At 32.7% G+C, this 15,886-nt stretch overlaps 2 protein-coding genes across 4 annotated transcripts; both read right to left on the bottom strand.

The window, feature by feature from the left end:
* On the bottom strand, positions 18–5,809 carry LOC104754764 (delta-9 desaturase-like 1 protein). 3 transcript variants are annotated; one of them, XM_010477030.2, is made up of 5 exons: positions 1,705–2,070; positions 1,463–1,603; positions 1,215–1,355; positions 672–778; positions 18–358 (listed from the first exon to the last, which is right to left on the bottom strand). In XM_010477030.2, the coding sequence occupies exons 1-5, from the start codon at positions 2,014–2,016 to the stop codon at positions 160–162; spliced, it is 900 nt and encodes a 299-aa protein (XP_010475332.1). In that variant the 5' UTR covers positions 2,017–2,070; the 3' UTR covers positions 18–159. The 3 variants fall into 3 exon arrangements, with proteins under 3 accessions (XP_010475332.1, XP_010475331.1, XP_010475330.1); XM_010477029.2 differs by lacking the exon at positions 1,705–2,070 and adding an exon at positions 5,408–5,809 and having other exon boundaries at positions 28–358; XM_010477028.2 differs by lacking the exons at positions 18–358; positions 672–778; positions 1,215–1,355; positions 1,463–1,603; positions 1,705–2,070 and adding exons at positions 3,908–4,304; positions 4,422–4,528; positions 4,890–5,030; positions 5,160–5,300; positions 5,408–5,778.
* On the bottom strand, positions 7,384–9,971 carry LOC104754763 (delta-9 acyl-lipid desaturase 1). Its single transcript, XM_010477027.2, has 5 exons — positions 9,504–9,971; positions 8,734–8,874; positions 8,516–8,656; positions 8,278–8,384; positions 7,384–7,758 (listed from the first exon to the last, which is right to left on the bottom strand). The coding sequence occupies exons 1-5, from the start codon at positions 9,831–9,833 to the stop codon at positions 7,560–7,562; spliced, it is 918 nt and encodes a 305-aa protein (XP_010475329.1). The 5' UTR covers positions 9,834–9,971; the 3' UTR covers positions 7,384–7,559.

Raw genomic sequence — 15,886 nt, 5'->3', positions numbered from 1 at the left:
CAGCATGCAATGTACTTAAAACTTAAAAGACAAAGGTGTTGGATCAACTGGTTTACAAGTTCATGAGAACAGATTATTCTTAGCAGTATTACAAAAGCAACAGAAGAGTGAGTGACGAGTACGTATAATTTAACGATATAGATAGATTTAGAGCTGACATTAATGAGCGAAAGCCATCTTGCGTTTCTGAGCATCGGTAGGCAATTTGACATTAGTGGCTAAACCGAGAGCCTGGAAGAACCGAATGAGGTACCAAGTTACGTCTACCTGATACCATTCTAGTCCGTGCCTAGCCGACGCCTCAAAGGCATGGTGGTTGTTGTGCCAGCTCTCTCCCAACGTGAATAGCGCTAGCCACCTGCACCATTACACACATTTACTCAGTATTTATTATTATTATTTTTTTTGACAACTATTTTACTCAGTATTTAGTTATAGAAGTTTTTCAGTTTACAAAGTTCCCTATAATTAAACCAGATTGAAACTGGATTCGTTTGATATAGTAATCACTAATCAAATTGAAATTGGGCCCATTGTGGATAGGTTTTGGTCTTTCGGATAATATTTTGTTTGTTTGGTTTTGTTTTTCGACGTGTCTTGAATAGGTCTATAGAGATTCGAGTTTGTAAATAAAATACCAAACAGATTGACAAAAAAAAAAAAAAAAAAAACAAANGTTACGAGAGGTGTCTTTGGTGTTCCACGCTCGTGAACCCCAAATATGGCATGCCGAGTTGATGAGCCAAGTCATATGGTAAGCGTATACTCCTCCAACACCCTGTTGCCAAAAAAAGAAAGGAAAAAAAAACGGTAATTAATACTCTCTGTTTCACAAATAGTGTCATTTTGACAAATTGCACCCAAATTAAGTAAAACTTGAATTATACATATATGCCTTTAATTAATGAGTAATTTATCATATAAATTTAATAAAAATAACTTTAGATTAAGAGTAAATTAGAAAATTTGATATAAAATATCACATTGGAAATATAAAATAACAGTTTTGTGAAACAAATAAAAAACTCTAGAATGATAGTCTTTTGGATTATAGGATGAATAGTGAAATCGAGTAACACAAAAAATAATTGAAAGTAAGAATTTAATTTAATTTTGAAAATACTATTTTTAATAGATTAATGACAATTTTATGAACAAATTAATTGCTAAGATTAAAAAAAAAATTAATTGCTAAGATACATAGAGATTTTTACCACGCCCCAAGTTAAGTAAGGTAGACCACCCCATAAGTAGATGAGGGTCCAATATGCTGAGATGTGGAGACCGGCTGTCTTTGCAAGAAACCTATAGAACCATTGTTGCTTCAAGTCCATCACATTGTTACGTCTTCCACACTGTAGCAAGTATTACAACATTCACCTTTACTTTTTAATTACAAATCTTGGAATCTCATCACTTATTCACAAGTGAATTTACGTGCGGTTTGTAAATGTTTAGCTACCTTTTCTCTGATATAATCGGAGTCAAATATCCACAAGATATGGCTGAACCAGAACCCTTCCGTAGGGCTATGTGGATCGCGGTCCGAATCTGTGAACTGGTGATGGAACCTATGTGTACTCACCCAATCTATTGGATGACCCTGAAACAAAAAAAGAGATAGACGATATAACTGAGTATACATACATATTGGATGTACGATCGATAGTTTCATTTTACATTTTCTTGTAAAAGAGTATTTACCTGCAACGCGAAAAGAGCAATATAGGCGGATAAGTATTCAAGCCATTTAGGTAACTTAAAGCTTCGGTGAGTCAAGTTCCTGTGGTACGAGAATGTGATGAAAATGTTAATCGCTTTGGTGAGAATCGCACCGAACAAGACTGCTTCCCATTTGAAGTAAAATGGAGCCATTAGACACAACAGATGCACGATTACAACAGCCGAAGCTTTCTCCACATCGAACTGGGTCCATTTTCTTAAGAAAAAAGCTCTTTTTTCCTTGCGCTCTGATTTGCTTTGGCTAGAGCCATCATACTTAGCTGCGTCACCCATCGGACCGTCGAGAAATGAGTTTGTTATCTTTGAGATATGAATAGTACAAATACTTTTTTGGTTTTGAGTTTTGCCTTATGATTGACCAAATGTCTGACTATATAGGGGAAGATGGTAGTCGAGTTGTTGTGGAGAGTAAAGATTGTGTATGTCGGTAGATTTGAGTAAATGAGCAGTGGTAACTCTCCCACCAAAATCTCTCACACATAAAATAAATATTAAAATAATAAAAAATATTTTTAAATTATGTGAATCTCTAAAAAAAGAGATGGCAGTCTCTCATGATCTCTCATATGAGACACTTTTTTATACTTTTCTGAGAGATTTTCACAATTAAATAATATTACTTATTATTTTATTAATTCTTTTTTAGATGAAAGATTTTCTTGAAAAACTACCATTGCAAATGCTCTAAGGACGAAAAAATAGACTTATACACGTTACCTCGTATTTAATATGCCCGCTCTATCTTGTTGAATGTGGGATGTTTTATTGTGCTACGCTCAATTTAAGCGAACATTATTATTCTTGTAACATTGTAAACAATATATATGTAAATTATAGCATATTGTAGATGTAATATATATATAGTACATGCAAGAGGTTTATATTCTTCTAATATTTCGAATTAAGTGTAGTTTCACATGTTCGCTTTACATCACATCAAAGAAATTGATATCTTTCGAATGATATTATATGAATTGACAACGTAAATTACTTGGTCAATCATATTGAAATTTAGAATATAGAAAAACATACATACATTCGTACAAACAAAAACGATATTAAAGCATACGTACTTGTTAACTGTCAAAGACTCAAAATGGTTGCTAGTTGCTACATATAATACGTTTGTAATCGTTAAATTCACTTACTAATTTTCAGATAATTAATATGATGATGGGCGGGCACTCTCGTGGTATACTATTGATAGTTGTGGGGCACTGTGTTCTTACAGCCTCTAAGGATAAGCAAGTGAATGCGGCTGGCGAACGGAAGCCTACATTATTATTACTGAACCATGGGTTTATTTAATATTTTTTGAATATGTTTTTAATAGAGTGAATATAGAATCTTATGGATATGAATTGATGTAGATACAATTATTAGACAGTTTCTTGGGTAGAAGTCGGAATATCTTCCATATTTTCAACGAACCAATGCAATACGACGTCGTTGTCTCTCTGAAGGCTACCGAAAGAGAGATAGACTCTACAAGTCTTAAGATATAGAGGTAAGGATTTGTGGTGGGTCTATATATATATGCACAACTGTAGATATTAATTTAAAGAAAAGGTTAACTCAACTAACTAATAAGTAATAAAGTAAATAGAAAAAGCTAGCACAATATAGCTATGGATTTCTGAGCAGTTCCAACGGTACTGTTGTAAATGTAAAGATTGACGATGGCCAGAGTTATTCTGAACCAGTACTTGGGTGTTTCAGATTTTCTTGAGACCCAACTAGCTAGCTCACATCTAATTTTTTTGGCAATTTGTTACTGAAATTACTGTTAGTAGGATTGGCGGGTGGATCCAACGACGACCCATATTTTGTAACAAGAAAAGAAATAAAGAATTAAATATGTTAATTACGAGATTGTAAAAAGTTCTATTGCACTCGTGACGTGATATATATATACGAGGTTGGATTTTTTGTGGTTTGACGATGCATGTCATCCACAACAAAAAACTAATGAATGAGCGCTCGAAGCTGAATGCATGGCGAGAAGTACTCCCCAATAGGACGTCGTAATATATTCTATTAATGCATGCTATTGTTCAAAAGTACTTAGCTAATATTCCTTTTTTTTTTAGTTTGAGACATCCAAAAGGGAGTCAAGAGAGATACCGGACCACATCTTCTGAAATCTTCTCGCACAAAGGTTCGGTTACTCTTTCAAGACAATGCGTTAAGTTATATTGTTCATACAGCGTGAAATGTACTCAGGTATTAAAATGTGTTGGATCACAACTAGTTTACAAGTTCATGAGAGAACAGAATTATTCTTAACCATTTAACATAAATTAACAAATGAGGGAGTGATATATGAGGCACACATATAATTTAGATAGATATAGTGCTCTGACTAACGAGCGAAAGCCATCTTGCGTTTCTGAGCATCAGTAGGCCATTTGACATCTGTGGCAAAACCGAGAGCCTGGAAGAACCGAATGAGGTACCAAGTTATGTCTACCTGATACCATTCCAATCCGTGCCTAGCTGACGCCTCAAAGGCATGGTGGTTGTTGTGCCAGCTCTCTCCCATCGTAAATAGCCCTAGCCACCTGCGCCATTCCACATTCACTCAATATTAATTTCGGTGAAGGTTTTATCAGTTCCGGTTATGGTTTAATATATATATATATATATATATAAAGAATAGAGTTTGTAAATAAAAATACCAAACGTTACGAGAGGTGTCCTTGGTGTTCCACGCTTGCGAGCCCCAAATATGGCACGCCGAGTTTATGAGCCAAGTCCCATGGTAACCTATTGCTCCCCCAACACCCTGTTGCAAAAAAATATACCATATACAGTATGTGATAGTTAGTATGTTTTGGATTAAAAGTGAAATACAAGAACAATAAATATTCGATATAGAAAGTTTTGCAAGATAATCATAAAATGCTTTTAATATAGTTTTAGTATTGATAAATAAATAAAATTAGTGATTATATTTCTAACATGAGTAATGGAACCTTTTTTCGAAATATGATGATGTCATTCTTTTTTTTCTTGCAGCAATGTGGAATTCATATTTCAAACCGTCAAAAAGTTTGTATGATATTCATAACGTATAATCCAATTTTTCTTATTGAAAACAGACGATTAATTGCACAAAGAAACAAAAAAATAGAGAATTTAATTACCACGCCGCAAGTTAGGTAAGGTAGACCGCCCCAGAAATAGACGAGGCCCCAAAAGGTTAAGATGTGGAGACCAATTGTCTTTCGAAGAAACCTATAGAACCATTGTTGCTTTAAGTCCATCACGTTGTTACGTCCTCCACACTGTTACATTATTCGTCATTAGTTATACAATACTGATGTTCTGTTAAAATCTCATAATAACTTAAGATTGACTCGTATACATATATAGTATGTTGTGTTTAACTGTAGAGATTATAAGCAACTTTCTACCTTTTCTCTAATGTAATTGGTGTCAAATATCCAAAAGACGTGACTGAACCAGAATCCTTCAATAGGGCTATGTGGGTCACGGTCTGAATCTGTGAACTGGTGATGGAACCTATGGGTGCTCACCCAATCTATCGGATGACCCTGAAAAGAAAAAATATATATATAGAAGTTTAATTTCAAAGATAACGTACGTACTGGGGAAATACGTTGGATGTGTATCTATATTTGGTTATAAACGATATATATACCTGAAGCGCAAAAAGGGCAGAGTAAGCGAAGGGATATTCAAGCCATTTAGGAAGCTTAAAGCTTCGGTGAGTCAAGTTCCTATGGTATGAGAATGTAATGCTGAGACTAGTCACTATGGCAAGCATCACACCGAACTGGAGAGCCTCCCATTTGAAGTTAAACGGAGCCAACAGACACAACACATGCACAGCCCCAACAGCGGAAGCTCTCATCAGATCGATCCGGGTCCATTTCCTGAAAAAGTACGCTCTCTTTTCCCTACGCACCGATTTGCTTTGGCTGGAGGAGTCATCGTCCTTAGTGGTGTCCCCCATTGGAACGTCGAGGAATATGGGTTTGTTGTTTATTGGAATATGATGAGTTATATGATATTTGACCAAAGGGTTGGTTATATAGGGGATCGGATGATGATATGTTGGTGCATTGAAGCTGAATGTCGTGGAGATTAAGGATTGTATCGGTGGATTTGAGTAATCATCACTACTTAACAACGAAAACATAAAGTTGCACACTCTACTTTAACTCGTATTTGCCTCGTCTCCAGATGAGGATTTTAGCTAGGAAAACAACATGCATAGCCACTTGGTTGGCCTAACTTTTTTTTTATTTTCTAAAAAAAATATAGATTTAATTTTATGCGTAACGATCCGGGTTTGATTGGTTAGTCCGAGAATTAAGAGTTAAGCATAATAGGCACATGTGTAAATCTTGGGACATTTGTAATTGTTTTAAAGAATGGTTTTACGGATGCTTTTACGTCATGAAAGACACGCAGTTTGATACCTCTTAACGTTTAAGGTTTTGAATTTTGTAAAAGATTTTCCCCTTTGATATATTTACAGTGCTGTATATAAAAATATAATGTTTTCATGTTTTGTCATTTTCTATCAACTGTATGTCACAAATTGTAAATGCAATTATTTGTGGATGGAGAAATAATATATTGCAATTAGGGTTGGCTGCGTTTTAGCCTTTTAGGTTTGGTGCTTAACTACACGTTTAATTTTGATTTTTTTTCTTTTCAGTATTGTATTTCACCAAATAAAGCTTATCTATCCATTATAGGTGCTCGCTATTTCTTTAAAAAATTCAGTAATAACACTTTTTTTTAATAAAAGTCTGTTTAAAAAAAAAAAAAATCAAAAAAGAGGGAGGGATTTGGCGGCATAATGTTCTTGTTTAGCCATTTTTGTTATTACTGAATTAGCCATTTTTGTTATTACTGAATCAAAAAAATTAAACCATTTTTCACTATCTGGCCGTTTGGCCCGTTTCTATTAGATCCGCCTAATCTTTTCAAGTTAATTTTATTGCATGTTCTCCAATATAAATGAACCACGGCAAAAAAAACACAAATGACGGAGCCACGTTTTCTAATAGGGGAGCATATGCCCCGGTCAAACTTTAATTTTTTTTTAAAAAATTTTTATCCTTGTTATTTGCAATTTTGCCCCCTAAGTTTTTTTTGTTTTCTATATTGCCCCCACATAAAGTTATGGTTTGCATCCGCCCCAATAATATATTTAAGTAAGAAATTACCATAATGTTGTTGAAACGGAATTTGTAATTTACTAGTGTGATGTCATAATCCGATCATAACCCAGGTTTAATATATGAGAGTGTGTATGTGTGAGTTACAGAAAAAAAGAAAAAAATAATAATAAAAAAAAAAGAATAAAACCGTGATAAATTTCATTAGAGCATGTGCATTGAAAATTTTTCACAAAAGTTTCTCATTCAAAAAATAAATAATAAAATATTGTATAATAATTTTTTATTATGAGAGTTTCTCGTTTAAGCTGAGAACGGTTTTCATTGGAGAATCTCTGAGAAACTTTCTCTCTTGTTTTGAGAAACTTTTTCAATAAAAAAATTATTATTTTATATTTTATTAATTTTTTTTGTTAATAAAAAACTTGGTGAGAAACTAACCAATGCAGATAACCTTACGCATCATATTAAAATTTCGTGCACATGGAAACGAACGTATCTTAATTAAGCAAGCTGGTTCAAAACACACACCACAACACAAAAACAACACCGCATAGCACAATATTACAAGTGTTACGTTTACCAAAAACTTTAAACGTACGTAGACATTAACTAATACTTAAAACTTAATTGAGACGAGAAGTCGAATTTATTCCATCTTCAATGAACCAATGCCATACGACGTCGTTGACTATCTGAAGGCAACTTGACATCAGTAGCCAAACCGATAATCTCGAGAAATCGGACGATGTACCAAGAGATGTCGATTTGCCACCATTCCAAGCCTTGTCTCGCCGATGACTCGAATGCGTGGTGATTGTTGTGCCAGCTCTCTCCAAACGAGAATACTGATAGCCACCTATATAACCATTTTAAACCAACAACAATTGATTAGTTTAATTTCTTCCACATATATATATACTATTTTTTAACATGCATGCAGTAATAAGATGGACCACACAAAAGAAAACACAATCAAAAAGATCTACATATATGTCGGGTGTTTTTCTGATGGTAAACTAAATGCCTTTGGAGTGGTCCAAAAAAAGGTATCCCATGGTAAATATTTTTTAAAAATATAAATGTCTGTAATGGGATGGAAAAGAAGTAACTTTCCTGTTTAGTCAAGTCATGCATGAACGTTTTTTATGGGCAATGTGCCAAGAGTAAATATTCTAATTGACCTTTCAAAAGAGAGGTAGTTGGTTGATGCACCTTCCCTTCCACCAATTCAAAAAAAAAAAACTTAAAAAAAAAAAAAAACCTATCTATGGGAAAATTTGAAAATTTCAGTCTCTTTTATAACACTTCGACTGATTCAAAGTTGCACATATGTATACTCACTGACATTTCATGATTGATTAAAGTTTCAACGTACCAAACATTACGAGAAGTGTCATTTGTCTTCCAAGTCCGACTTCCCCAAACATGGCAAAGTGAGTTGATGAGGCAAGTCACGTGATGTTCCATTGCTACGCCAATACCCTACAAATACGCCAATACCATACCAAAATTAGAATTCTTCAATGCCTTATCATTTATTATTTATAACTATTGTTACAATTCTTGTTTTTTTAGGTAAAACTAAAATCAAAAGGCAAAAAAAGAGATATTACCATTCCCCAAGTAAGAAAGGAGAGACCGCCAAAGTAATAGAGGAGGAAACCAAATGCTAGAATGTGGTAAAGGACTGTTCTTTGAAGGAATTTATAGTACCACTGCCTCTTTAAGTCCTCCACATTTGTCCTTCTTCCACACTGTGCCATTACAACATTATATTAAATTTTAATTGTGATTAAAATGAACTAATCTAATTCTCGCAAGAATTAATTACCTTTTCTACAAGGTAACCGGTATCAAATAGCCATAGGAGGTGACTGAACCAAAAGCCCTCATTAGGACTATGCGGGTCCCTATCCGAATCTGTAAACTGGTGATGGTATCGATGTGTACTCACCCAATCAATAGGATCTCCCTAATTACAATAACAAAACAAAACAAATACTCATAATGAGATGTGATGTATAAGTGCTTTTAAGAATCAAAGGATATGCGGGTGGGTCCATGAAATTATTACAACTAGCTAGATGTTTGATTATATATAGTTATATACAAAAACGGTTAACTCAACCAATCAGAACATAAATAATGTAAATTTAAAAACTAAAAAACATGATATTATAGCTTGATTGTGACCAAAATCTAAGGATATAATTAAAGATTGACGATGACCCGAGTCCTTGTGAACTAGTGGTTGAGTGTTTCAATTTTAATGAAACCCTCTAGTTCAAATTAAATTATTATTTTTAAACTATGTAAATTAATTTAATGAAACCCTCTAGTTCAAATTTTAATGAAACCCTCTAGTTTAAATTATGTGGAGTGACTAAAATTGTTGTCAAAAAAAAAAAAAAATTGGGATTGGCAGGTGGATCCAATTAGTAGGTATAAAACATATATGTGGAAAAATAACTAAATTTTTAAGAGAATGGGTAAGTTATGTTGCATGCGTGCATGAGTATGGAATGACGAAAATATATAGATACGAGGTTGGAAATATTGCGGTTTAAATAATAAAATAAAAAGAAATGAAAGAGGGTGAACCTGAATGGCAAGAAGGCCGCAATAAGCGAAGAAGTACTCGAGCCATTTAGGGACTTTGAAGCTCCGGTGAGCCAAATTTCGGTGGTAAGAGACGGTGATACCGAGCCCACCCACGGTATAAACAATGAGGGCGACTCTTAAGGCCGGCCAAGTGAAATTGAAAGGAGCCAAGAGACATAGAAAATGCACAAAGAGGGAAGCAAAAGCTTTCACAATGTCCAATCTCTTCCACTTTCTTTCCCACATTGCCCTCTTCTTCCTCCCCTTCTCTGCCTTGTCCGCCGCCATTTTCTTGTGATTCTCCTCCTTCTCCGACGTTGACAATGACATCTTGTAGTAAACTTATGTATATAAACAAACGAGAGAGAGATAGAAAGAGAGAGAGAGAGAGAGAGAGAGAGAAAACAAAAACTCTTAGTTAGATATGAAGATTGCAGAAGGAGTGTTGTAATGGTTAAGGTTTGTGAGTATCGTCCTTGTAATTTATAGTTGCATGGAGGGAGTGTTAAAATTCAAATAGAGTAAACTGACTTATTAACCGACGCTGTAATTTATTCTCTAATGCATGCTATACCTTTCTTTTATCCTACCTGTAAATTGTTGCAGTTGGGACGTAGTCGTTATCACTTCATTAACTTGCTCTGAAGCCTCTGGTTGATAATAAAAATATTATTATTGTTGGAATCCACAGATAGATAGATGCATGTAACTATGTTTTCATAAAGCTGACACAGCCCTCGATATTGATTTAGAATTGTGATTTACTGTATATACCCGTATTTTATGCAGTTCGTCTATATTGTACTACTATTTCTATTTTATTGATGCTGATTCGATGTATACATCTATATTATAAATTAGGTTTTTTGGTCACTCTTTGAAATATGTTGACTAATGACTATCATTTAAAAATAAAATAAAATTATCACTATTTTCGTAGGATGTCGACAAAGCAACATCAGGACTCCAATATCTCAAAACCCAATTAAGGAACGTACGTGAGTTTGGATGAAATTAATTAATGCAATTGCTTAGCAACCATCTCATCCTGAGAAATAAGGAAGAAATGGAAAGCACATGCACAAACCACTCTTTTTCTTGAAGTTGGAAGGAAATAATTCACGTAATCTAACTTAATTGGCAGCTATCTAATCACCACAAATCAGGAAGATATGGAAAGAAGAACATGCATATATTCCAAAGGAGACTAACGATTCTTTCTTGAATAAGCAAGAAATTAAATCGATTCATGTGACCAACCATCTAATCTCCAAACTAAGAAAGATATGGAAAGCACATGCATGCATATATCCTAGAGAGGACTAACTAAAGAGATTAAATAATTTTTGAATTTAGAAGAAGAATTCGTAGCAAGTATCCAATTTCCAATACTAAGCATTTAACAAACAAACAAACAAACAAACAAAAAACACAGAAGAAAAACTAAGAAAAAATGGTTTTTTTCTTGTCACTGACAAAAAACGTTTATTACGGTGTGGCGATTCATATATCGTTGTTTACGGCGGTCATTAGAAGAAAAATCCTTAAATATATAAAGTAAAATATTGTCATAGAAAAGATCCTATTGAAATGTAATACTATAGAGAATTTTCATTAGTTAAGCGAATTTTTTTAATTACTCTTGAGAATTAGTGATTTAAAAGTCGATCATGTGGGAAAGAGATATACAAACTTATGAACAAACTATTGACCTTTCAAACCAAAAACTGAAAATTATAAACAAATTGTTCGAGCTGACGACTACTTAGCTAATACGTTCCTTCTCTATGGACCCTTCTCATTGTATCGTTAAACTGTTGCAGTTGGGACGTAGGCGACATAATGCTTCATTAACTTGCTGTAGTACTAATTTTATAATTATTGGAAGCCCTAGATGCATGTAAGCATGAAGGTGACACGGAGCTCGATATTGACTTCGTTTTTCTTATTAAAAAAAAATATATTACGTGCACTTATTTATTATATATAGCTTCTACTATTTTATCAAACCAAAAATAAATGTCCTTTAACGTATAACTTAGAAAGGTATTTTGCTAGTTCAATAGATTCTGTGAAGTAGAAATCTTTTTTTTCCCCAAACAATCTCAGTGGAGACTAAGTAAATAAATTTCAGTGAGAAACCTTAATAACCGACGAAACATTTAACAAGGTTGATTCATTTGGTATCCGATATACACTGTTTGGTCTATATACTTGTAAAGGATTTATTTCCAACAATTACAAATCTATACTATTAAAGCAGAAGTACTCTCTAGAGTAAAAATGGACCATGACTTGGTTTTGGTAGGTTTTTCATTAAAAATGATTAGAGAAACACAAAATTTAATCTAATTAACCTATAGTTTTGATTTCATTAAATGACGAAAATACCCTCGGTCGATTACTTAAAAAATTGCCGGGTTGGGACGCGGATCCTTACATATCCGACTACAGAAAGAAAAAAATCCGCGGATCTGTTTGTACTCCAGAATAATATTTTTCGGATCCAGTATATTATTTCATTCAAGATTAGTTATTTAAGATCCCAAACAGAGTTATTCGTTATAGGCAAACACTCTGATTTCATTTTCCTTTAAGGTATTTAAATGAAAACCATAAATTTTAATTACCAAAAATTCGGATATTTCCTTAATTACCGAGATTGATCTTAACAGATAATCTTTTAAAAGGAATATTTAGTGATTCAGTTAAAATCTTTAAAAACGAATATTCAAGTTACCAAATCTGACTAAATTGCTTGATTTCCGATATTATAATATTTCCTTAACAAAATTTTAGTAATTAATTGTGAGTAGTATAGATAGAAAGAATTAAAAACGCAGAAATTATATATATGTAAAGTTGTAAACTAATTTACAGAAAAGGTGTATATCCCACATCGACTAAATATTATGGAATATGGTTCATAATCACTATAAATATGTGACTAAAATGTTTTGAGTACAAATGAGCAGGAAGCTTGATTTATCAGGTATCCAAATTTAACAGTTTAATTTGGTTCTATATTTGAAAATATTTAAACTTTTAAAAAGTAAACATATTATAATATATTTACGTTTTTAAAAAAAGTTTAAGATATTATAAATATTTAAATTTTTTATACAATGTTTAAATTATTATAAATATTTGAACTCCGTCGAAAGTTTGAAATATTATAATATATTTAAAGTCTATAAAATATTTAAGTAATATTAATATTTTAATTCTTAAAAATTTAAAATATAAAATTTTTTTGAGTTAAATCCGTTAAAACATGTATTTTTATCAAACTATAAATTAAGCCATGGAAGCAGGGTGTGTCTATCCTCTTACAAAACTACTATCCGATATTGCGGAGTGTCTATTCTCTTACAAAACTACGTACTATCTACTATTGTGGTGTGTCTGTCTCCGTGAAAAACTACATTTTACAAACTACTTACTCTATTAGGATTTCCAATTTACTGTATAACCCCAAATATACAAATAAATACTATATAAACAAAGAAAATAAATTAAAATAAAAAACTATATTACAAAAATACAAATTACAAAAAAAATAACTAACAAAATATATAATCCCGTGCTGTAGCACGGGTATCACCTAGTTGTATATATAGCAGCCATGTCTCTTAAATTAGCTTTTTTTTTTGTTGTTGTTGCAAGAATAATATTCTTCTTCAGTTTGGAAGGAACAGGCGAACCCATTAAACATCCAAAACATACAGATGCATATGTCTCGTCGTGGCTTTAACAGAAAAAAAGGTAAAAACGTCTCGTCATAAAAAGAACTAACCACAGGATTGTTAAAAACACATGCTGCTCAAATAGATACAAGGAATGCATATCAAGATCATGTAGAAGCTTATCCTATAGAAATTTCCTAGTTATACGATAAGAGTTTCAATAGTCCAACAATAAATATTTATTAACTTGATATGAATGCTGAATACCTACATATTTTCTTCGAAACATGGATGGGTGATGGGCAAGTTCGACCCTCTTTAAATGCGAACACCATGTGTATGGCCATATTTTTCTTTCGGTATGTCTAAAAGTATACACGTAACAATGATTTTTGTATACATGCAATGTACGTATAAAAGTATACTTGTAACGATGATTTTTGTATACATGCACACAGCACACAAATTATGACTTGTTGGTCCATGGAAACATCTCTATATAAAATGTATACCTTACCCATATTAAATTCAGAATAACAGATTTCCGTGATATCTATCCATATCTTTGCAGTCTCAACATCGTAACGACATGACATTAATATATTACTCAGGCTAGGCTTAAGAAAAAAAAACTTGAGTTCTTGTGAAATGGAAATTATATATAAGTTTTATGGGGTACCATAACACTGTAATTCACTACCAACCATCAGCTTAGCAATCCTCGTTTGCGTTCATTTTACGATACTTGTGCATTATAATCTTTAGTTTTGAACAGCGTTGCGGTTCAAAACAAATGCTAAAAAGGTTGTAAGACATAAAAAAAGTAAATTACGTTTTTTTCTGGAAATTTCGAAAGAAAATGAGTACATTCAAATCACCACTGTGCATAGAATGTATAAACCATAGAGTACAGCCAGGCAATAGAATTATTTTGTAGATATAAAGGATCTAAGGATTTTAGGAGTACCCACAAGCCACACAGTGTGGTAGATTCAGCACCATAACTACAAAAGACATTAATTAGATTTGGGGCCAAAAAAGTCAATGATGCACCTGCAAAAACCACAAGGGGTCGACCCATTGTTTCTTTACCTTTTAGTCTTTTACCATAAGTTTAAGAAACACCATTTTTTTAAAAAAATTAACCTATTCTCTTAGGTTATAACATAAAAAGTAAATGAAGAATCACAGATCTCTATGAGGTTTTCCTCTATTTCTGGGATTTTATATAATGACAATCTGATATGGGTAGGTGTCCAGTCCGGTTCTCTCTGTTTTGCCTTCATTCAAGGCCATGCCTCGCCATCGATTCGAACCTCCTCTGAATCTCTGATTCTGTTTTACTGGACTACAGAAATAAAATAGAAATTATATATCATGCAAATAATAATAAAAACCATGATATTCTATCATCATTTTCTTCTCGCGAAAATGAAAAGAATTCAAAGATAGTTTTTATGACAAAAACACTGATCCAATGAAGAACAAGGATCAGACCCTATCAGTTGTCGTTCCCTTGTTCGAAAAATCCTAATGTCTGAACACATTAACCAACTAGTATTAGATTACTGACACCTGATTTAAGTAAAAAAAAAAGGGAGATACACTTGAAAAGAGCCATAGAAAATATCAAATATGTGAGGTGAGCATACACCTTTTAATGTGTTTTCAAGTAGATACAGTATATAAATTAAAAATGTCTAGTAGTATAATATAAATCTTCTCCATAGAAACAATCGAAAACATGTTTTACGCCAATAATTGAGAAGCTGATGTTACTTTTCTCTACGTGCTTTATCTACCACGGAAACAAACACTTCTATAACTATACAAACATATGAACAAAAGATAAAATGAGCTACAGACAAATAAACCCGATATGCACCGCAGCACGAGCAAACACTAGACTCTATACTTATACATCCCCGTCAAGCAGAATATAGTAAGTATTTAGAATTATTGAAGGTACGAAAGCAATCTATAGGTACGGTTAGTACACTAATTAATTATCCAAGTAAAAAAAGGCAAGCCACCCGTTACAATTCAGGACGATACCAAACCCTAAAAATGTAAGATAAGACCCATCTTTATAGAAAACTACAGTACTCTCCTATATAATTTTAATGGGTTAATAAGGAAATGACCCAAAATGGTTTCTTCTAGCTAGAACAGGGGACCTCCAGCCAGTTCACATTTCTTTTTTGAAAACCAATTCTCTTTGGATCGAAGTAAATATCCATTTTCTAATTTATCTTTTCTTTTTTTAAATCTCGTTCTTGTCTTTTTAAATGCGATATAGGTTAATTGAAAATTTCCATAATTTTTATTATATGCGTATTCTAATAAGGCTTAACATGTGATATTGTATAATAAAATAGAGTTATAGAGGCAACAAGATCACGTGAGAATATACACAAGCAGATATGAACATATGAATCAGAATATACACAAAGGTAAGGCGTATAGAGACATTCTGAATAAAAAAAAATAGTATTCGTGATCTGCTCTATTCCTATTAGCTACAGTATACTTAAATTTTATTTATTTGTTTTTAAAAAGCAGATATGAACATATGAATCAGAGTTGTGATATGCTCTGTTTTAAACATACACTGCTATATATGTTATATATATATATATATATATATATATATATTTTTTTTTTTTTTTCTATATATATACATTGCTATATATGTTA

This window comes from Camelina sativa, chromosome 17, assembly GCF_000633955.1.
Source record: "Camelina sativa cultivar DH55 chromosome 17, Cs, whole genome shotgun sequence".
Taxonomy (NCBI): Eukaryota; Viridiplantae; Streptophyta; class Magnoliopsida; order Brassicales; family Brassicaceae; genus Camelina; species Camelina sativa.
This window is presented reverse-complemented; position numbering and strand designations above follow the sequence as displayed.

Excerpts from the sequence above, each read along its gene's own strand:
- LOC104754763 (XM_010477027.2), bottom strand. The coding sequence starts at position 9,833 with ATGTCATTGTCAACGTCGGAGAAGGAGGAGAATCACAAGAAAATGGCG. Across the intron at positions 8,657-8,733 it reads CCGGTTACCTTGTAGAAAAG|TGTGGAAGAAGGACAAATGT; the intron begins GTAATTAATTCT and ends GTAATGGCACAG. Across the intron at positions 8,385-8,515 it reads CCTTTCTTACTTGGGGAATG|GGTATTGGCGTAGCAATGGA; the intron begins GTAATATCTCTT and ends GCGTATTTGTAG.